This window comes from Megalops cyprinoides, chromosome 7 (genome assembly GCF_013368585.1).
Source record: "Megalops cyprinoides isolate fMegCyp1 chromosome 7, fMegCyp1.pri, whole genome shotgun sequence".
NCBI lineage: Eukaryota > Metazoa > Chordata > Actinopteri > Elopiformes > Megalopidae > Megalops > Megalops cyprinoides.
The window spans coordinates 31,925,309-31,947,277 of NC_050589.1; the positions used below are offsets into that span (position 1 = coordinate 31,925,309).

General features: G+C 46.6%; 1 protein-coding gene across 2 annotated transcripts; it reads right to left on the reverse strand.

Annotated features, from left to right (window-relative positions):
* Window positions 1-3,376: 3,376 nt before the first annotated feature.
* rnf41 (ring finger protein 41) lies at window positions 3,377-21,517 on the reverse strand. 2 transcript variants are annotated; one of them, XM_036533583.1, is made up of 8 exons: window positions 21,396-21,517; window positions 21,185-21,259; window positions 17,310-17,433; window positions 14,568-14,678; window positions 10,586-10,857; window positions 9,822-9,957; window positions 8,330-8,433; window positions 3,377-7,958 (listed from the first exon to the last, which is right to left on the reverse strand). In XM_036533583.1, exons 4-8 carry the CDS (start codon window positions 14,655-14,657, stop codon window positions 7,604-7,606), a joined length of 957 nt encoding a protein of 318 aa, XP_036389476.1. In that variant the 5' UTR covers window positions 14,658-14,678; window positions 17,310-17,433; window positions 21,185-21,259; window positions 21,396-21,517; the 3' UTR covers window positions 3,377-7,603. The 2 variants fall into 2 exon arrangements, with proteins under 2 accessions (XP_036389476.1, XP_036389475.1); XM_036533582.1 differs by lacking the exon at window positions 21,185-21,259.
* Between the last annotated feature and the right edge of the window lie 452 nt (window positions 21,518-21,969).

Consider the following 21,969-nt stretch of genomic DNA (forward strand, 5'->3'; position numbering starts at 1 on the left):
AATTTCTGTAGAAGTTCTGTCTTCACACAAATATAAGATCGCATTTAGCGTAAGGTGTTAAATAATTTTTTATATTATTATAAAGCAGACAGGCAATCAGGAGCTTCTCCTATGGATTCTCTCCGGAGTACGAGCCCTCAAAAACTAGCTAGTACAAGTAAGGGAGACTAGCTACTGTGCTCACCTAACTCCTCTCAGCTACCTGAACGCTTTTGCTTCTATGAAGTGAAAGTTCTATGCACATTTATGTTGATATAGCCTACAATATGTGTGATTATCCAGACTACAGTTCAATATGGCTGGCTATGCGTTTTCTGCTGGTTCAGAGGCTTGCTTATAAGTCTGCGGTCAAATTGTCTGGAAAAGTCATTACCCGGCAAACAGCTGAATAGTTACTGAAAAGGGGGAAATATTACAAGGCGTCGAATAGATGATGCGGCAAGCATCAACAACCTTAGCATATAATTAAATAGCATATCTTTCTTACTCTTCTTTTTGGGATTGTGTAGTAAAGACTGGCAACGTATCACACGCTGAATTTATACAAGCAGTCGTCGGTGGGTTTTTAAGAAACTTGCCTCTGTCAGAACCTGCGTTTGGTACTGCCATTCTCCTTTGGATAGCGTCTAGAAAAAAACACATTCTCTCTAATTCTCCATAATCATTATGGTCCCTAACTTAATCGAAGGAAACAGAGAATGGCACATTTGCTCACAGTTTGAAGGTCACATTAATCTGAAACCAACTGCAGCGATGAACTATGCGGTTTTAGCTTCAGAGGACTGGGAGGCGCTCTGCACTCTCTCCGCGGATTCAAAAGCCTAGCGACTTCGCTCATTCCCCCAGGAGCACTGAAACGGATCATCAATCAGACCGTGAAGTCATTACAGTCAATTACTTAATGGACCACTTTCTCATTCCAGAGAGCAATTTCTCTATGGCCCACGTAATCTAATTTCTAATCCCTCCGGTGGAAAAAAAATCAAGGGATGATGCTTTAAACTGTGTGGTTTCAGCGATGATAAAAGGTGTGCTTTTGATCCACAGAATTTCGGACAAGCTGAAGACATTTTAATGAAAATTCTCTTCAGATTCCTCCGAGTGCACACTCACGTTCCGGATAACACATCACGCCTACTTTCCATAACCTGCACAGGCTACCAGTAGAATTTCGCTTTGATAACAATATATCGTTGACCTACAAAGACACTACTATTGATGTAGACTTCGCTCTGTGGGGAATAGATCCTCATTGGTGCTGTTTAACGCCTCAGGAATTCCCTCCCCAAGTGTAATATATTCTGGGACAGTTTATATTTTAGGCCAAACAGACTCACATATAAATTGGCCTCAATTGACTAAATACGTAGTGTCTATGTTTAAACGCACTAAATAGCCTACCATACAGTAGTTTAATCAGCTGTACTCTTTAACGTCATTTCTAATTTAATAATGCTTTGTTCATACCCTCTATTGCTTGTCGTCTTTTTAAGTCTATCCTGCATAGAGCTTTTACTTCACGTTAAAGGTGTGTAACATGAATTATTATTCAATTGTCTTGGACGTCGCTCTGGATAAGAGAGTCTGCTAAATGCATGTAATGTAATGTATTGATATTAAATGAACAATGTTACTGTGCTAGGTGTTTTCTAACGTTAATCTCTAACGGAGATTAAACTAAACCAACAGCTATGCAGAACTGTGCAGATATTGACAGGTCCTCAACTCGGTCAACAGAGTACCAAAGCTGCAAGCAATTCATTTGTACTGCTATACCCTGTATTAGGTCATGGCTGTGCAGTAAAACGTATCTTACCTTCTCACCGGTGTTTGTCAGTGCCTCTTATTCTCCCTTTTTGTGTCTTAAAATTGTACCCAGTCCTCAATTTCGGCTCTCTTAACGTAGAATCTCCCCTCTCCCGAGTGTTGCATTTACAGGAACGTGTGCGTTGGATGTTTTCTTTTTAGAGATATTTGAAATCACAATCAACCTCCTAAATGGAACGCGCAGTGGAAGCTACAGCGGATACAAAAAAGCGACAGGGAAAATTGCAACCTGATACCCAGGCACTCACACATCTCTGTAGTCAAAGTGCGGTTTTATCGTCTGATGATCTAACATAGTGTATTTAAGATCAAATTCTTGCCAAACTCGTTTGTGCTGAGAAGCAAGAAATCAAATTAAAGCCAACTGCAATCCAATATTGAGAGACATGAGCAAAGCCATTTCTGTCAGCGTGCAAAAAGTGATGTCCAGTTATTATACACCATATACATTGTCTGCAAATAAAAATTACACTTGAATTATCTAAAGAGGGCAATTGTGGTAATATGTGGTGTTGCATTATCACAATCGATTTTGTAAAAAGCTATTACATCTGAAGACTCAGAACAAGCAAAATAAAAACTTGGCCTATTCACACAGCCAGTGTGTTACTTAGTCAAAGGGTCAGGGCTTGTTCTAAGCTCATATGTTATGAAATCTGCTGAAATTGCAACTACACGTATATGGTTAAAATCAAAGAAAATGTAACGACATACTGAAAAATCTACATAATTAGCAAACTGTATCGCAGCAGTAACACCTGGGATAGAGTGTGGACAGTTTTACGCGCAGTCCTTTCGGAGCTGATTTTTAAAATATTTTCCACGATATCTACCACCTCTGTTTGACTAACGAGGCAAACTGCATTAATACATTTGCTTTTTGCTGTGTTCCAAACACATCATGAGGCCAAGATAAACCCGAACGCGCACACATTTCTGTGATGCCGGGTGCATCTTTGAACTCTGGAATGCAAGCTGAAGAACCTGCAAGCCAGCCGTTGCTAAGCAATAATATGACGACCAAGTGCAAGGGTGACGCGTTGGCGTGGCACGGGGCATTCCATTCCACGCTCCGACAAAGCGCGGATTAATATGGAAGGCCTTAATGAGAAAAAAAGTGTATACTGGGTAACGAGAGATTATTTGAAGAGCAGGGAGAGGAAGGGAGGGAAGGAGGGAGAGATCACCAACAATGAAAAGAGAAATGACTATAGGACGACATCAAAATTAACTCAGCAATCATTAACATTTCACTGCATCTCTCTACAGGTCCTTATACATTACATTTATGCCCGAAACACATACTAGCGTTGTCGCAAAACTAGACTAGGATATATATATATAAATGATCTAAAATTCAAGTAATGGTAACTGAATTTATATCCGCCACATCTTCAACATCCTTTCAGCAACCTCTCCTGGTACAAATGGGGAACAACAAGACATTTCATCAACTTGTCAGGCAATCAAAACACAGGTTCCCATCCGCTGCATGAAAAAATAGACAGACATAAAAACAGGACAATAGTCTCCAGATGCAGTACAAAAATCTTTATGTAAACAATTTCCTTTTTCAATTCCTTAAGTGGAGCAGATGTGACAGTGTACAAGGGATGACCTTTTCTTTTCAGAAATGTCTGCATTCAAACTTTATTCCATTGAATTTCAGAATTTCAGACAGAACAGACTACATAAACTGTGCCCCGATAATTCTAAGATTTCAAACATGTCACTTGAGAGCCCTGTGACCTCCACAGAAATGATTTGCCTGTCTCAACACTGCATTAGTCGGTGACCTGCTGCAAATAGGAGCGAGTGAAGGATGAAAGTATTGTGTGTCCTGATTAGGTCTGATTTCTTAAAATATAACTCATCTCATGTGATTGGGAGCAGGATTTCAACTCCAGACAATGCAGAGGAAGCCTAAGCTGAAGGCCCTGGCGTTTGGAAAATTTCAACGCTGGAATAAAGAATGCTTCAGCTCCATTAGTACACAACAGAAAAGCAGCATTTCACCATGCTGCGCTCACCATTAAGCTTGGCAAGAGCAAATCATAACAATAAACATAACAGCAAAGCACAGTCATTTCAGACAAAGACAACTCCATTGTACAGGACAGCTCTCCCGATTCAATGTACACCAGGCCCAAAAAGTAATCAGCAAGCCTGAACAGAAACTGCAGACTGGGGAATGTCTGTCCCTGGCCCATGGCAGAAACGTTGAGAGTGTCTGCTGACACCATTTTAAAAATACAAATCCAGATAAAGCATGTCAAAACTCTGAGCATTAAAATAGAGAACAATATACAAATAAAAGTGTTGGTCAGAAGTGCTTTCCCATGTATATGTTCAGGCTTTCCATTGTATTCACACCAAAAACTTAAAAACAAGCAATTGAAGATAATTCCCTCTGATCATTTTGGTCATGCTGAAGAGTGAGGGTTAATATAGAAGGAAAGCTGTAGTGACCGTCATTTATATCTACTTTCACTCAGCAGACCACAGCAGTGTGCGGAAAAAAAGACTAAAACAAAAACTGTCATAATCCGCGAAAAAAAAAAATCAAGAGGCACTGCTTATGGGTCACAGCTTTGATGGATCTTTAGTGCCTTCTACGCCATCTACTGGTAAAAAAAAGAACTATCCTTAAATTGAGGGAGCCGCCCAACCCTGTAAGTCAGTCAGTCAAGCAGTGAGAGACACTACCTTTTTTTTTGGGCTATTCTTTCACAGCCAAGACACAAGATAGCAAAGCCAGACTGCTCCTTCCCTTCACCCCTGACTGAAGACTGTCTGGGATGTGTGTCTCTCCAAGGCAGAGAAAGACATGCCACCGGGGCTCGCCTCTTTTTCATATCTGAGGACGGGCGAGTAGTAGGTATCCTTCATGTGTGTCACTTCACATTTATTTGGACCTCTGATGTTTCACAGCCTTGCTGTCGCTGTGGTTCAAACGAGAGCCGTGCGCATCCGAAAGCAAAGGAAATACCCCAGGGCAGGGAATCGGGCACACTCATATGCCACATGGCTAAGTGCTGTTTCCCCAGCGCCACTCCTTCCTTATCGTATGCAAGTGCTCAGGCCGGCAATGTGGCGTGGAAACGAATACATCTAGCATCACGGGCTACAGAAAACAAAATCAGTTTCTGTGAGCAGGACAGGCCTAACTGCCCGCCAGACCTTCAATCTGCCTGCCTCCCGATCTGTCATTCCCCTAAATGGATTTGATTTCTCTGCAGCGCGCTCAGCGAAGCCGACAGTGCAGCAGTTTGACAGTAAGGCCCGCAGTGAGCTACAGCAGTGGTGCACCCAGCGTAAATGCTGATGTGTGCACCCTGTGCAGAGACACAGCAGGAAGTAAGTGGTTTATAAGGCAGAGGCTGCACTGTCGAGCATTGTTCCTCCCTGGACCTCTTGCTTTTATTTTATCAAAAACATCTACCGGTATCCTCAGCTAAAACAATAAGCAAAGCGCGTCTGTAGCAACCAGAAACAATATCACTACTGTGCGAACATCCTTTGTAGTGTAACGCTGAACCACGAACAACTTAAGCAGTAACTTTAAGAAACATGCTCTTTCCCTGTATGATTCGAGCTGAGAGCAGCTTGAGCCACTCTAAACTGCAGGATGAAACTAATTACTAGCGGAAGGGAATAGAAGCTTGGGCTATCAGGGCTTCTGTGTGTTTACGCATCACACGGGATATGAAAACGATTTGACAATAAAGTGGAAAAAGACGTGAATGTTTAACAATGTTTGCCAAAGCACACTTTGGTGAGAATGAGAAAGACAGGAGCAAATAGCACACAGTTGGACCCACTTATCCGTTAACTATATACACAATACAATTACCAAGAAAAAAAAAAAAACATTATATAGAGAAAAAAATAATCTTGTCTTATCAAGGTGAACCAGCTGCACACAGGAAGCAAACCTATATACAAATTATTAACACCATTATCAAGCACTGTAGCAAGCACAAGAAACAAAAGCAACGAGAAGCTGAACAAAATTTAAGGCGTTTCACACAGGTCGAAACCATCTGGAAAAAAAAGACAGAATTCATTTAGTAGAAACATTGTGGTCCGTTAATCGTTGCTGCAGTGAGTCCATGTGTCCTTCTCATCTCTAACCTCCCTTCCCTTGCATTACAAATCAACCAGTCTAGCTCCAGTCCATGAACACCTTTTTTTTATTTTTCTAAAGGGCATCATCATCAAAATTCCTTCTTAATCTGCGAGTGGACACGAGTTAACGTTTCTCCTTGGGGTGAAAGGCTCACTTGATTTTGACTCGTTTTCAAATTTAATTTTCGTCCTCATTTGGGGAGTCGGGTTTCATCTGAGAGATGTGGCGGGAGTGACCGGGGCACCGGTACATTAACACTGTACCAGGGTCAGAGCGGTCGACTGTGACGGACAGGCAGGCCGTACACCGGAGATGAAATGGCACTGATCTCAGGCCACCCAGCCACCTGGAGCCGGTGATGTCATCCATTTTGAGCAAGCTTTAGGGGCTGAGACTGGCTGGGCCTTCCCCTCTCTGCGGTTTAATCTCAGGGGGAGCTCCCCGGACTCCTTCACAACTGCAGGAAAGAGAGGGCTGGTGTCCAGGTGCATGTAACACAGGGCTTATCACGGGGGTGCTTCCTCCTCCGTGCGGTACACGTGCAGATCCCTGCAGATACAGCAGCCAAACGAGCGCAAAGCTGCACGTCGTTGTTCTGCAGCTGATCGCGGCCGGGTGCGAATTTTTACTGAGGTGCCCTGCCGTGAAGCGATCTGAATTCTGGTTACGAGGTCAGTACCGAGCAATTGTACTTATGCAAAGAGCCAGCGGCGTGCCAGTTTCATGGCGTGGTGGTCTCCCAGGCAAGAAAAAAAAAGGCCAACCGAGGTCCCCGCTGCCGTGGAGCCAAAACAAAAGGGATTGGATAACAAATCGATTTCCTCATACTTATTCCTCCTTCCTCTTTTCGCTTCGCTTTACTGCTGCAGTTTCCCAAATGCAAAGCGGGAGCCTCGGCGTTATTGAGTTACAGCGAAGTTCAGCTGGGAACAGCCAGTTCTTTGTCACAAGGTCCTGAGCTTTCTTTAGCCCAGAACATCCAGGGGATGAGGCGTCACACTGATAATTCACAGCAAATCGAAATAAAAACGCAGCTGCAAATGATACTTACCTTCTGATTATATTACACACAAACATTTGATATTATGTATATATTCTTATATTTTATATATCTATCTATATATATATATATTTACATTCTAGGTTTTAAGGGCATGTGCTGGGGAATTGTGGGAGGAGATGAGGAAAATGCACTTATTTGTTTCATGCCCGGTCTGAGTAGTGTGCTGGTAGCTGTAGAGGGGCGTAGAGGGAGGAGGCTGGCCACCATGTCTTTTTTTACTGAGTGTGACGTTACACTCGCATGCACCCAGTTACTGAGCTGACATAGATATCCGGGGCGTCTCAGGTGCAGAAATTTTACCCCGGTCTGGTTTCGGAAATATTCGGTTTAAAGGCGGAGAGAGGGGGGAGGCCTCCCCTCCCTCCATGCGCGTTTAAATGTTCAGTGCAGTTTCCGCCCTCTTTCTTTTTCTCCGTACACCCAGCGGGTCCTCGGAGGGGGGTGCGTAGCAAAGGGCATGAGGTGGAGTGTGAAATCGAAGGATGAAAAAATGTAAGACACTTTTGATCCCCCCCCCCTCCCCCTGCCATCAGCCTGCAGCCTCTCCGTCTCCCCCTCTCTCTCTCTCTCTCTCTCTCTGTGGATTATAGGATCTCCTCCACGCCGTGCGCGAAGATCATGACGAGCCCGGGCTCCAGGATCATGTCCTCGCCCATGTGCTGGTTCTCGCAGGCCATCACCACCACCGCCTGCTTGCCCGGGATGCGCTTGGCCACGTAGTTCTCGTAGTAGCGGCGGTTCATCTGCCGCGTCTCCAGCGTGGCCAGGCCCTGCGGCCAGTTGCGCTCGTGCGCGTTCTCGATCAGGTCGTTGACGATGGACAGCGGGCAGCCGCTGTCGATCAGCGAGCGCTTGATCACCGCCTGCAGGACGGCATCCGGCGTCGAGATCATGCCCCCCCAGCGCGTCACCCGAGCCGGCTGCAGGGAGTTCACCCACCTGGGGGGGGGGAAGAGGCGGGAGAGAGCCGTGACCTGACCGCACCACAGATGGAAGACTGAAGCTTCATGAAGTCCCCGAAGAGGGTGAAGCTACCACTGACTCACTGAGTTGAACTAATGAAAGCATTTTACTATGAAGGGCAAAGCCATTGGATTCATCTGCACAGGCCTTTGACGGAGAGCACGTGGTAGCTCCACCTGTTACGGGGCTTACGAAACATCACTCTCCAATCACTAAAGTATTTTCCTCACAGTTAATCACATAATTCACACACAGCTTAATCCTTTAGCCTTAAAAGCTCATAAACAAACAATGCGCATGCACACAGCGGTAGTGGAGCCTCGGACAGAGAACGGCGGGACACTCACTCCAGAATCTCGTTGTACTCGATGGTCTCCTCCAGGTTCTGCAGGTTGGGGTTGGCGCTGCGGATGGCCCTCATGTACGCCTTCAGCAGCTGGATGTCCCGTTTCTGTCACACGGCAGATCACAAAAGCGCTCTGGTCACACAGTGCACACCACTTTCCCTTTCCTCTTTTCTCGCACGCGTGTGCTTGTTACCAGAGGACACCCAAAAAGAAATTCAGCCATCTTTCTTTCACGTCTTTCGGTTACTTTCAGAGATTTGCCAGCGATGTCTCTGGCTAGCTAATTCAAACAGCACGCACACGTTTCTGGATGCATGTATAACTATGGCTATGTTCACATCCATGTCTATCCTCCTGTACCCTCGAGACGCTGTGTGTGACATTGGAGGCTTGACCAATGGCAGAGACAGCGAGCGATTTCTCAGCGGCCCGTTCACACCGAAGACGCATTAGGGGTGATGCAGCGCGGGGCCGCGCCGCGGGTGAGCGGGAGCCCCGTGGAGTTATTGGAAAACTCGGCCCCCCGGAGGCCAATCGTTCACCGTGACATATGCAGGGGGCGCCGCTTTAAGCAGTATCATTAGTCAAGCGCGCCGCGGCCAGTCAAAGCGTGCCTCACACCGCACCCAGTGAATAATGTGCGCTTGGGGAAATCTGTGCATTCGAACACAGCGGGTAAAGCCAATCACACTGCATCAACTTACAACTTACACACGAGCTTCAAGAGAAAATTCTCAATTTCACGTTGAAGAAATTCACAAAGTTAGAATGATATGAGCTACAGGGTTTGTTCCACAGCAGGTGAGCTAAGGTTTTATTGAACGAACATGACATGAGTATCGATTATGGCGCTGGCCATGAAAGGGGTTTATCACCAGAGGTTATACTGTGGAAACTCCATTACAGAGGCAGTGTGTGGTAGTGTGCCGCCTTTAACAGAAGTCATATAAGCTGAACGTCTGCTTCTGCATGTGTGTGCATGTGTATGTACATATGTGTATATGTGAATGTATGTGTAGGTGCACTTGTGTGTGTGCACGTGATAGCGTGTGTGTGTGTGTGTGTGTGTGCATGTGTGTGTAGATGCACTTGTGTGTGTGCACGTGATAGCGTGTGTGTGTGTGCGCGTGCACGTACGTGTGTGTGTGTGTGTGTGTGTGCGTATGTGTGCGTGTGTGCGCGTGTGTGTGTGTGCGTATGTGTGTATGTGTATGTGTGTGTGTGTGTGCGTGTGTGCGCGCGTGTGTGTGTGTGTATGTGTGTGTGTGCGCGCGTGTGTGTGTGTGTGCGTGTGTGTGCGTGTGTGTGCGTGTGTGTGTGCGTGTGCGTATGTGTGTGTATGTGTGTGTGTGTGCGCGTGTGTGTGTGTGTGTGTGTGCGCATGTGTGTGTGTGTGTGTGTGTGTGTGTGTGCGCGCGCGTGTGTGTGTGTGTGTGTGTGCGTGTGTGCGCGTGTGCGTGTGTGTGCGCGCGCGTGTGCGCGTGACTGGGACCTGCTCAGCCAGCTGGTGCTTGTGCTCGGCTGCAGTCTTCTCCAGCTCTGCGATCTTGGCCTGCTGCTGCTGCACCACGCTGCGCAGGTGCTTGATGCAGTTGTGATTGGGCAGCTCGTCTTTGGGCATCTCCAGCCTGGGGAGGAGGACAGAGGACACCTGGAATAAAGAGGCTAAATACGGCCTCATCTTTGAGCCAGCTCACCGCTAAAGCACAGACCACACAGCTATGCTTCCTAGGTTCCAGGAACTAGACAATGCAATGTAAACATTATTCCTGACACCGCATTGCCTGAGGAAATGTTTAAATAAATAACTGCACACACCAGCCGTATTTACTGTAACTATCAATTCACACAGGCAAGTAAAGGCACAACCCCAGAACTTCCTCCTTAACAGTGTGCTGCCTTAGCTGAACACAGATCACAGTTCACAAATAGAACACAGATCATTCTCCAATGACCTAATTATGGATGGAAGGTGCTGGCACGATACTGGTACCCACAAACTGTCACACACATAAATACCCACACACACAAACATACACACACACACACATACATATATGGCTGTGCATGCACAAGCACACACAGACAGACAGAAAGACACACACGGGCACACACACGGGCACACACACGGACACACACACGGGCACACACACGGGCACACACACGGGCACACACACGGGCACACACACGGACACACACACGGGCACACACACGGACACACACACGGACACACACACACACACACACCGCACTCACCCGCAGCCCTCCCCGCACATGACGGGCCTCTTGGGGTTGTGCTCGCAGTCCTTGAGGTGGGACTGCAGCTGGTCGAGGCGCAGCACGGCCTTGCAGCCGAAGACGGCGTTGTCGCAGGTTATCTGCAGCTTGGAGAGCATGTTGCGCATGATGCGGGGCACGGGCCGCAGGTGGGCCAGCGTGACCACGGTGCGGTCCACCGGGCAGATCTGCTGCTGCGAGAACCACTGCGTGATGCAGGCGTTGCAGAAGGCATGCTCACAGTGAGGGGCCTGGGAGAGGGGGAGACAGCCCGGTAAATGGAGGCCAAATAGATGGTGAACTGAATGCTAAGTGGATAGAGAAGTAGGTGTTGGATAGGTGGTGAATGGATAAACAGTACAACAGCGGATGAATGGATCGTTAATGGATGGTAAATTAATGGTGAATGAACAAACATCATAATGGATGGTGACTGGACAGAGAATGGATGGTGAATGGACAAACATCATAACAGATGGTGAATGGACAGAGAATGGATGGTAAATAGATGAGCATCATAATGGACGGTGAACGGAAAGAGGATGAACGGTGAATCGATGAACAGTACAATGGATGGTGCACAGATGATGCATGGAGAGAAAAAAAGACCCCAGGACCAGCAATGCACTCTCATTTGGAGAACCTCTGAAACCCTACAATTTTCCTCCGCAAACAGGTTCTGACCGGATGCAAGGACAAGTCCACTCCAGCTCGCTAAACGCATCACTCGACGGCAGGAGAGCTCAGATGACGTGAGCTGGCCGGTGAAACCCGAGCGCCAACAATTAGCCGAGAGGCGGCGGCGACATCAGGCTTTGATTATACCAGGAGAGCGGCGGACCAGACCCTAACAGAATTTCCTACTCCACTCAGCGCCTTCCTGTGCTGCCGGGGGGGGGGAGTAAAAACAGGCCCGGAGGGAACGTTAACTCCCCTCACTTCCCCCTCATTTACGCCTCACACCCAGAGCAGGGCTGTTAAAGAGAGGGTCCAGACCGAGCCCCCAAAATCACAGACGGTGGAACGACCCCACTGAATCTTCACGGCCATTTTCTCATTTCCTCCCAGGAGGGCCGTTAAAAAAGCTGAAAGCTCAGCAGTTCTGCGTTTACCTGGGTCTAAAGGCAGACACATCTCCTGTCAGTTAAACCTATAAAGACATTAGCCTGAGGATGAATAAAACATGAAGTGAATTATGCTAGAGCAAAATATGCATATTTCACGATTTAGCTTTATAAATGTCATTTGTCACAATGCTGGAGAGCATATGGAGGTAAATTCATTTTGGCAAATGTTCTATTAATTCTCCCTCTCTGTCTTTCCAACCATGAGTGTGAAAGATCTGTTCAGCTTCATGTACTTTGTAGAAAGAGAAAGACCTTCAGGGATGCTGGCAAGTCAACGACTAAATGCTCTCTGCTGATGTGATAAGCAAACAGCTTCATCGACACACACAACAGCGGGAATACATGCACACACACATACAAACAAAGGAACTGAACCGATCAGGTCAGTGAAATGCACTGCACACTAATATGTCCAAAACTGACGCTGGTAATATAAATCAGGGGAGAGGAAAACTGTAAGTATCAGAAGAAATAGAAACTGCGTGCATGGACAGACACTGTACTTACCTGACAAGCTGTTTATGAGGGCAACTTAAAGATCAAGACGTAAATTAACGCTTCTCTTTTAGACAAAGTGCTGATCAGACATATTAGTTCAAACTCCCTCTCTCCCCTCTCATACACACACACTCTGTAGTGAGGCAGCCTCTTTCCCAGCAGACCAGGGCTTGCCAAATCTGGGCACACAGCAGTAAGGACACTCACAACAGAGCAAACAACATTACTGGACCCTGTTCAGAGTGGTTCATTAATGACAGCTGAACAGCACTCCATATTAGGATTCCCTAAACCTTCTCTCAGCACACCACGAGAAATACCAATTCTGATTCACCAATATCAATAACATGCACCTCATTGTTGGAATGTAATCCAAAGAGAGGAAAACTTCATTCTAATCACAACTGTATGTACGAATGTATAACAGTTTTAGCCTGCACATTTGTGAGTAACTGAAACCTCTCCCCTGCTGAGATTAGCTCAGGACTGACCTTTCGGGTCATCACCCATGACTCCAGCCACAGGCGAGAGGAAGGCAGAGGTGTCAAGATTTGCCTCTAAATTACACCCGTCCCCTGCCCACTGAGCAGAGAAATGAGGCTGCAGCACCAGCAGCCATTGATCTCTTCATTAACGACTGTCAGCAGCAGTATGATGACAAGAACTGCCAAAGGTTTATCTGCTTGTTTGAAGGAATAGCAGAGGTGCTGTCCTGCATTTACAGTTGGGTTTTCTACTCAAAAATACGTATCTGCCACATGTCAGTCACCTACAGTATCAGTGCTTCCCATACAAAGATTCATGGGCAACCTGCTGCTCATGAACAGTAAATCTTCAATCGTAAACACACAACTTAAATATACACCACTGTCACTGGACATCACTATATAAGGACAAACCCACCGCCTTAAGAGCAGAGAAACATCACCGCCTTCGTCGGAAGAAGACGACAGTGCTGTGTACCAGACCGGCTCTCTGAACTGTGTCTCATTTCACGAAGAGAGGGTAACAAATCTTACTTCCTACCACAGGTCGCTAAAAGTCTCTGACTACAGCAATATTTTCTGTGGGCTTTTAACACTTTTTTCTACCTCTGTAAAATAAACATTTTATTCTGTGACACTGCTCCATTTCAAACTGCCTCATTCCAATTTAAATGCCATATTCTCTAACTCAGATCGCATGTATCGCTTCACTGGTAATGCAGAATAATCTATTCTGTGTGTTGATGTAAGGTGGAAGTCATGATAAAATGCCAAATTTAGACTAATATCATTCTAAAACCTTGCCCCATGACAGAGATATTTGATAAAATGAATAAATAGATTCAGATTGCGTCAGAGATTGAACACAGCCTATTATAATCAAGAAAGTTTAAAACGGGCACATTTGCAAACATCCCTTAAGGTTTTTAGGGTGGAAGGAATCCAAGCATATGGGCCTCAGTAATCCAGGGCAGAGTTCTGTGCTCCCAGTCCTTGACAAATTGTCCTGACATTGAGGCGCGGAGAGCTCAGCATTTTCAAACGACTGCCACTGTCTCCAGAGGCAGATGTGGTTTCAGTCGCTCGGATATTATTGGACATTTTATTTAAAGTAACACAGAGAAGGCAATACACAGACACCATACTGAGGCCCTTGCTTCAAAGGCTTACAGCTGAGCTAAGGGATATCAAAAATTCATTGTCACTACAGTCATCATGACGTCAATAACTGTATGTTAACCACATTTTCCTATTACAAAAAACAGACAGAATATCACAAATATCTTGAGTGCATGAGCGCTTAAACCATCAGTTAAAAGCAGCCAGTTTAGGTTTAGGCAATGCACTATGCTGTTGGTTTAGATCAGTTGTTCACACAGTATACTGCATAGTATATAATTTCACCCAAACAGTGTATTACTACATGGCAAACAGGAACCATCCAGATCCAGTAATACAAACGTACAGGCTTTTACTATCGATATTAACAGTTTTTGAGAAATGTAAACCAGCAATAGATGCACTCAAGGTTTGTTTACATCATCTGCTCATTTGCACATCTCATCTGTATATGGTATAGTATAATACAGAACATACATTATCACTGGCATAGTGAATTACAACTTGGGGTCATCTTTTGATATGATAAACATGAACTATCCAGATCCAGTAATACACAGACACAGGCTCTTATCATACATATTACATTTTAGAGAAATGAAAAACAGCAATAGAAACCCTATGCCTGAGCAAATTTAGGTGTCTCTGCTGCAGCCTTCCACCTCCCTTAGCATGGACACAGGATGCTTATGTTCCTTCCCACATAGGACCAGCAGGTGGCGCTACACTGACCTGGACAGGCTCTTCCAACACTCCACTGCAGATGGGACACAGCAGGTCCTCGTCCACTTCCCCTTGGAAACGGGTGACGTCGTAGCCCATGGCACGTGACCGGAACCAGAGCTGCGGGAGACAGTTTTAGTCAGTCGCATGGGGGTTATGCCTGTGCGAAGCACGTAGCGTGCAAGCCCGCGCTTTCCCGCTACACCGAGAGCCACGCTGATAAAACTACGATTAAATGCAAATCAAAACCAGCAACCGGGGTGACACCGCGGGCAGTAGCTGGGATGAGGTATGGGGGACAGACGGAAGCGGGGCTTCAGACGGCAGACGACGCGTCGCGCGGGACCCTCGTCCCCGCCTGCAGGCCACACGCAGGCCGGGTCGGTCACACGTCTTCCAACATCTGGCCGACGCGTTGCGCTGAGCCTGAGCAAAGGGGGCTCCTCTCTGAGTGTCCTCTCTGAGAGCTCTGTGAAAGCGCTCGGAAGCGCCGGTGCAGATGCGCGATCAGAGAAGCCAGCTGTGCGCGAGGGCTGGACAGGAGCCAGAGAGAGGCTTCTGAAAAACTCCACAACTCTACGAATCCCTAATGCTAGAACCCCTAAGAATCATACAATCTGTAAACTTCCACAACACTATAATCAGTAGCCACTCATAAAAGAAAGCAGGCAGTGAGAGAACCTTTTATAGGGCAGACATATAAAACTGAGCATGAATAATTCAGGAGACGCGTTGGTGCCAGAGTACCAATCTGCCAGTCGGCTGCGCTGGCCTGAGCGCTTTGGAGAGCGGGGGAAACGGCACGCTTACGAGGAGTCCCCAGACAGATCAGAGGCGGCCTGCTTTCCTTCCATAACCATCTGGTTCCGACAGTGTAAACATTAAGCATTCCAGGCAGCACACCCAGCAGGGAACGGCCTCATATCTAAAAGAGTTCTCAGCCACACGCAGCCTTCACGCATGTATCGACACGAATGTGAAAATGAAAGCCGCGGAGAGCGGGTATGCCACAGCTGACAGGCCGACGCCCAAGCCCATACCTCTAAACGGCTCAGCTCCGGTCCCGTGTGTATAATCAAATGAGGCTGGCGCACGACTCCCAGCGATAGGTGGAGGGAGGCACAGCTAAGATAATGCTGTTTCCATGCTGCCCGCCTCTCGGTGTGTGTGTGTGTGTGTGTGTGTGTGTGTGTGTGTGTGTGTGTGTGAGTGCTAACAGGGCAGGCGCATACCGCCCACAGCTGTGTTCCTCCGGTTCTTTGTGTGCCGTTTCCCACCGCTTTGTCACATCACAGAGAGTTCCCACAAAAAAGTCGCAACGTGACACTCCATCCCCCCCCGGGGGGGGGCCGGTGGTACGGGTGACCTTATCGTCTGCTGTTTGTAAAAACACCCCGCGCGCTGTTTCTAAGTAAAGACCACAGAGACTCCCAGGTAAATTATGATTTACAGCCCGTGGTTCCCTCCCGGTACGATGAAAGCCTGTGAACAGGCCACTCCGGTTTGACATGTGGGAAAGTCTGCGCACAGGACGTGATAAAATATGATCGCTAAAGCTGAGGAACTACTCGCCGCACCTGCCGGACTGGGCCATTCCTGAGTTTATGTTTGATGTCTCGCACACGCAGACACGGGGACGTGCGGCTATTTTACAGCCAACAGCTGGCGAAGCCCGACAACGGAAAACGAGGAGGAACAGGGCTCTTGTCTGTATTCCTGCGACAGCGAGGGCATTAAAATGGGACACATTCCATATCCTAAAAAATCCCCCCAAATTGCTGGTCGTATAGTGAGCGTCCGTGCAGCTCTTCCTTCTTCTCCATTTGAGAAATGAGCGCACGAAAGCGGCGGCGCATTTTTGCCATTCCGATTTTGCCGAGGGCCGGGTGGAATGCGCACCCATGCTCGGGAACGGAGGCTGCGAATCTGCGAGCAGGGAAAATGCATTCCTTCACCTAATGATGTAAAAGAGAAGCACAGAGAGAGGCACAAAAGCAGCGACAGGGCGATTACGCTCCTCTTACCAGCACTGCCATCTCCATTCATCTTAAAAGTAATTTACAGGATCTGATTTACAAATGAGAGACTGTGGGACCGTCTCTCTAAGTGGCTCCTTCAGAAGACCAGGATGCGTTTTTGTTATTGAGTGCTTCTGGGCGTGCGGAGCGGGTCCTCTGAAAGGCTGAGCCTTGATTTAACGGAGGAGAGCCATGGTTTCCATTACCGCCTCTGGTTCTTGTTCAGTTCGTCTCATTGACTCTAAGGGACGCGTGTTTATTTTTTGACATATTCTGTTCCCCACAGGGTAGAGACAATCACGCAACCCGTGGCACTTGTGGCCTGTCGAATACAAACCGGGTCCTGTTGACAGAGAGGCAGCTTTAAGGGCTGGTACTGACTGGCTGTGCAGCCTGCTGATCAAGCACATGTATATAAAGCTTTCTGCAATGGGGGCAGGACCCTGGCCAAGGGATGCAAATAGTGAAAGTGAGGGAGTGCAAGCGTCTATGTGTGTGCGCCTGCACATGTGTGAGCGACTGTGTATGTGTGTGTGTGTGTGTGTGTGTGTGTGTGTGTGTGTGTGTGTGAGAGAGTTACAGAGAATGGTAGAGAGAGAATGAGAGGGAAAGGGGGGAGCGGGAGAGAGAGAGAGAGAGAGAGAGAGAGAGAGAGGGAGGGAGGGAGCAAGAGAGAGGGGGAGAGTGAGACAGAAAGAACAGAAAAAGACAGAGGGACAGAGAGCATCCTCACCTCATTCACACGTGGCTCTCATCCCACAGCGAGCCGAAATCCCAAGGCTCCCCCGTGGGTCACATCGACCGCCTCTCCTGCTTGGGACAGCGGTGAGGGTGTCCCTCTCCACACTAGGAAACTACTGTGAATCAAACAGGAAGAAAGAAACATCAACGTCTTTTATTTACACAAATGGACGGATATGCTGTTGACCACCAATAAAAAAAGGACAAAAGAGGAGAGTGTTTCCTGTTGCGGTGGGAAATGGGAGACCCATTTAGGACTGCCGTTATTAGCTTTCGGCTGGCCAAGTCTGCAGAGGACAGCAGCCTAACTCGAGAGCTGCATGTGGTACAGCGCATACTTCCACCACTTTAGCAGCTGATGCACCGGCCCTAAAACTGACTGTTGCTTCTGTCACACAGCTAACCTCTTCATCAAATATCATTCATATTACTCCATAATTCTGCCATCCTGTTCAGAGACAGACACACATATAGGGTGTCCGCATACTCTGCTCAACCTCCTGGTAGTGGAGGGAATAACACACGGCTCACAAATACAGGCATGACCTCTTCAACCTTACTTTCCAAATAACATTATATTAGAACAATACTGTAGTTAATCTCCACAAATAAAAAAAAAAAAACAAACAAGATGTTTTGCGGAACACACCGGCACGATGTTCTGCTGGATGTTCATTCGGAGCTGGGATGTGAGGATTCAGAAAATCCAAAACAGCTTCCCGAACACGGTTTCCAAAGCCTATTTCCACCCGGTCGTCTGCACCGAAGCTCTTTATCGCATTCATTCACCAGGCGGCAAAGTGTCCCTTTCAGAACGGTGACAGACACGGACACCACTGTTCATCGCCGCTGTCACCGTCGCTCACTGCCATTTCTGCTCACAGACGCGGGCCATTCCTAATGACCGTTTACGCACGCGAGTGTTCTCGCTGGAGCAGTCCTAGCCTGATAAAACCATATTTTAAAGTTCCTAACATTGTAGCGGCAGTAACACGTACTCTACAAACCCACACCCTTAAAAAACAGACAAAGCACACCATGTGTAAAGTGTGTCTGAGAACCTATGACATGGAACCAGAGCAAGGACAGTCTCTGCACAGTTCCTTGCCATTATAGCATACCTACATGAAGTACAATGTTCTATATTGACCAGATATTCAGCACCGGTGTTCCTACTGTTTCCTGACTGGGAGGTTCTGGTTGGTACTGGTCTGCCTTCCTGTGCCAGCTATAGCCACTTTCCAACCGTGCCCTTTAATGCATGTTCATAACAAGCCCGCAAATCAGAACACCTGTAGCTTCAACAATGCCAGAGACAGAATTTTCAGTGTCGCATAAGGAGACTACATGGGCCACACATTAACAATCTGTGCTTTAACCGTCATGTTTGTAATTACAGTGGTTGCTGTTGACCACTGAAATAACAGTGCACTACCTCAAATAGCCACTGCCTGCAATAGTCAACTGTTTTTATGAAACATCAATGACTTATTTATTATTAAGCCATTAATCCAAGAGGAATAAATCCAATATGTGCAAAAAATACACACATTTAGGCCTAGTGCTTTCGCTCATCTATTTTTCTCTTGTAATGACCCAAACTATTCCATGCATTTCCTCACAAATGGGTGGACCAAAACCACCTCCTCTGAAATAATGGCTGTGAATAATGTGAATGATATCATTTCTGATGAAACTATGAACTCTCCCCTGAAACCACAGCTCTTGTCTGATCAACTACATATATATCGAGTGCTAAAACAAACAATGCTTCCTTTTCAGGACACAACAAAGGGCTAAGAAATGCATCTTATCAGCAAGCTCGCAGTGTGTACTTAACGCCACCCAAAGCCCACGATGGAAAATGTCAGAACATTTTCTCATCTCGCTGAAGTGTTGAGACACTCCGGCCACCCGGTGCGCAGCGGTCTAGGAGCAGTGGAGTGTGTCAGAGCCGCGGCCGGACAATGCCGGAGGCGGAAAGCCAGAGACGCCAGAGACACCAGTCTGTGGGCGACTTCAGAGAGAGTGGGGTTTCAGCAGCCGCAGCAAAGGAAAGCCCCGCTCCATCTTCCACCTTTTAACTGCGCTACATTATTCAGGAAGAACAATAAGCCTCATTTTTGGAGGTGAGCGAAATCCCCAAAATCCCACGTCGCAGATGCAGCAGCAGCATCTGGAGAGTGTTTTTCTCTCTGGCAATTCAATTTAACCCCCTCAAAGGGAATAAAACCGACTCACCGACCATGCAGCAAAAAAAAAAAAAAAAACAGGCCTGCAACTCAGAACAGCATGCAGCCTTTAACAATACTGAGTCTCCAAACAACCAGACGGGCCAGGCGATTGTGAGGCAGAACTGAATGAAGCAGTGTGGGTTCATTTTTAAGCTCTGCAGGGAGGGAGAGTATAATCCATATGGAGACAGTTGCCACCTTCTATTGTGGTCTCGTTTACCAGATTTGAGTGGAGGCTCCCGTCCTAGTTGCCTGGTGACCTAATTTCAGAGTGGCACAACAAGCAATCTGACTGAGAGGAGGGGGGTGCTGGTGAAAATGAAATCGCTTTCCCCCTGCCTTGGTGGCACTCCCAGCTCTTCCTTGATTTAGAGGGGGAGCACGCTATTGATGTAAGAGTGAGGCTTCGTGAACCCCGAAACGGGTGGGGCGGTCGTGCCAATCAGTGACTCGCTGATCCGGACTAACCGTCTTTTGATGTGGACAGGTTCAAACAAGTCAACTGACTGACAGCACGTGGCTGATCCACCCATGATGGGGTATAGGAAGCCTCACTCTCCCATCACCAGGAGTTACCAATGTAGGTGCTGTGTGTTCATAGTGAATGACTGAAGAGCTTTCAGATCTTTGGTTAAAAGGCACTTTTTGGGAATCACTGTCATTACCTTACTTCAGAACATTCGGTCCTTAGGCAGCATTCTTTGTTTTTTTCCCCCCCTTCATTCCACCATCTAACTAACTTAAACCTTATGAGTGAGCCACCTAAAGTCTACTAGACACCCAGTTATTCCCTTTATATTACATCCAGCATATGATACAATGTAGCATGGGTTCGTTGAAAACGCTGAATAACACCCAGGTGGTCGTTGCAAACACTGACAGACAAAATATGTTGGCTAGTTAACGTTAGGCAATTTATATATGTCCTAACATTTAGAAAGTGTAATATATGAAAACCTTGTCGAATACAATTAAAACCCGTCCCATTCACTTCCCACTCTCATCTTAATTACGAATCACTGGCCATCTTGCAAGGTAGGTGTACACCGCACACGTGAAACAGGTGGACAGCTAGCTAGTTTCTTTTTTAAAGCAATAGGCTACCCAATTATTATGTTAACCAGCTAAGAGGAAATAAACAGCCGGCTTGCTAGATATCATATGTAAGAATAAATAAATTCGACAGTATGACTTGACGATGCCCTTTCCAACACTTACTGTACTAATTAGCTACCTACTACTGATGTTATTTCACAGCAATTCAATTTTGCACAGGGCACTTTTCTAAAGCTTCTTCTTTGGTTAACGTATCGGTTAGCTGCATATCTACCCAAAACTTAGAAATACAACCATGAACATTAGGTTTGATCATCAAGTCTTAACGATTTCTCGAAAACTTGTTAGCTACAAAGCCTACTAGACCAATTAGCCGTGGGTGCTACATGTTAGCTAGCTAGCTATCCTTGAACTAGTCTGCCAGCTAGTTTGAATTAGCAAGCATTAGCAAGATACTGGGGATAGAATTTACCGTGCTAACATTACAATATGAACTGTTAGAAGCTTTCACTTACAAAATGGGTTTAAATCTCACTTCTTCAAAAGGGACATTGACAATAATGAAAACAGGCCTTACTGTAGTCACCGCCCAGAAGTGGAACCTTGGAGTTTCCTGCTGTCCACCAATCAGCCCCACGCACCCTTCCCCCGGCTTACCGCAAGACAGCACACCCGATGTTAGCTAGAGGCTAATTCGCTAGAAATCACTTTAAAGCCCATTACGTATCTGCAGTCGAGAACAACACGTTATCACAACAACACACTTAAAAGATAAAACTGGTAGCTACCTGTTTAATGACAACGTTGGGTACGTGATTGTTATCTAGCTAAATGCTAAATTCCTATATGTGTTGACTCTACGTAGGGCTGGCTAACTAGCTAACGTTAGCTAGTCTAGACTCTCCTCAGACTCCTGTCAGACTTCATAGTCCAGCCTCCGTGCCCTGCTGCTACGCAACCAGGAAGGTACGGCCAAAGCTTGGTTCAGGACGAAAAGATACATGGTTCTATTTCACCCTATTACGTAAGGATTATAGAAGCAAACGGATCTCCCTACTGCTTCATAATTTGTGGCACTAATCGGAACTATATATTTAAACACGAAGAACAGTAAAGTACATAGTCTCGTCGGTAATAAATGATCTTTTGTAGGAATGTGTGGGCGGCAACATCGTGGCAGATTGACAGTTGTGTCCGCCTCTCGCAGTCAATAAAATATGACTGACAAACTTCATAAACCAACCAACGAAAAGTACAGAGCAGCTATAATGTTATTGGACCTAAAGGAATCGTCATCACTCTGTCACTAGGCGCTTGCGAGCAAGGTGAGGTACAGAATATTGCACGTACACAAGCAATAAT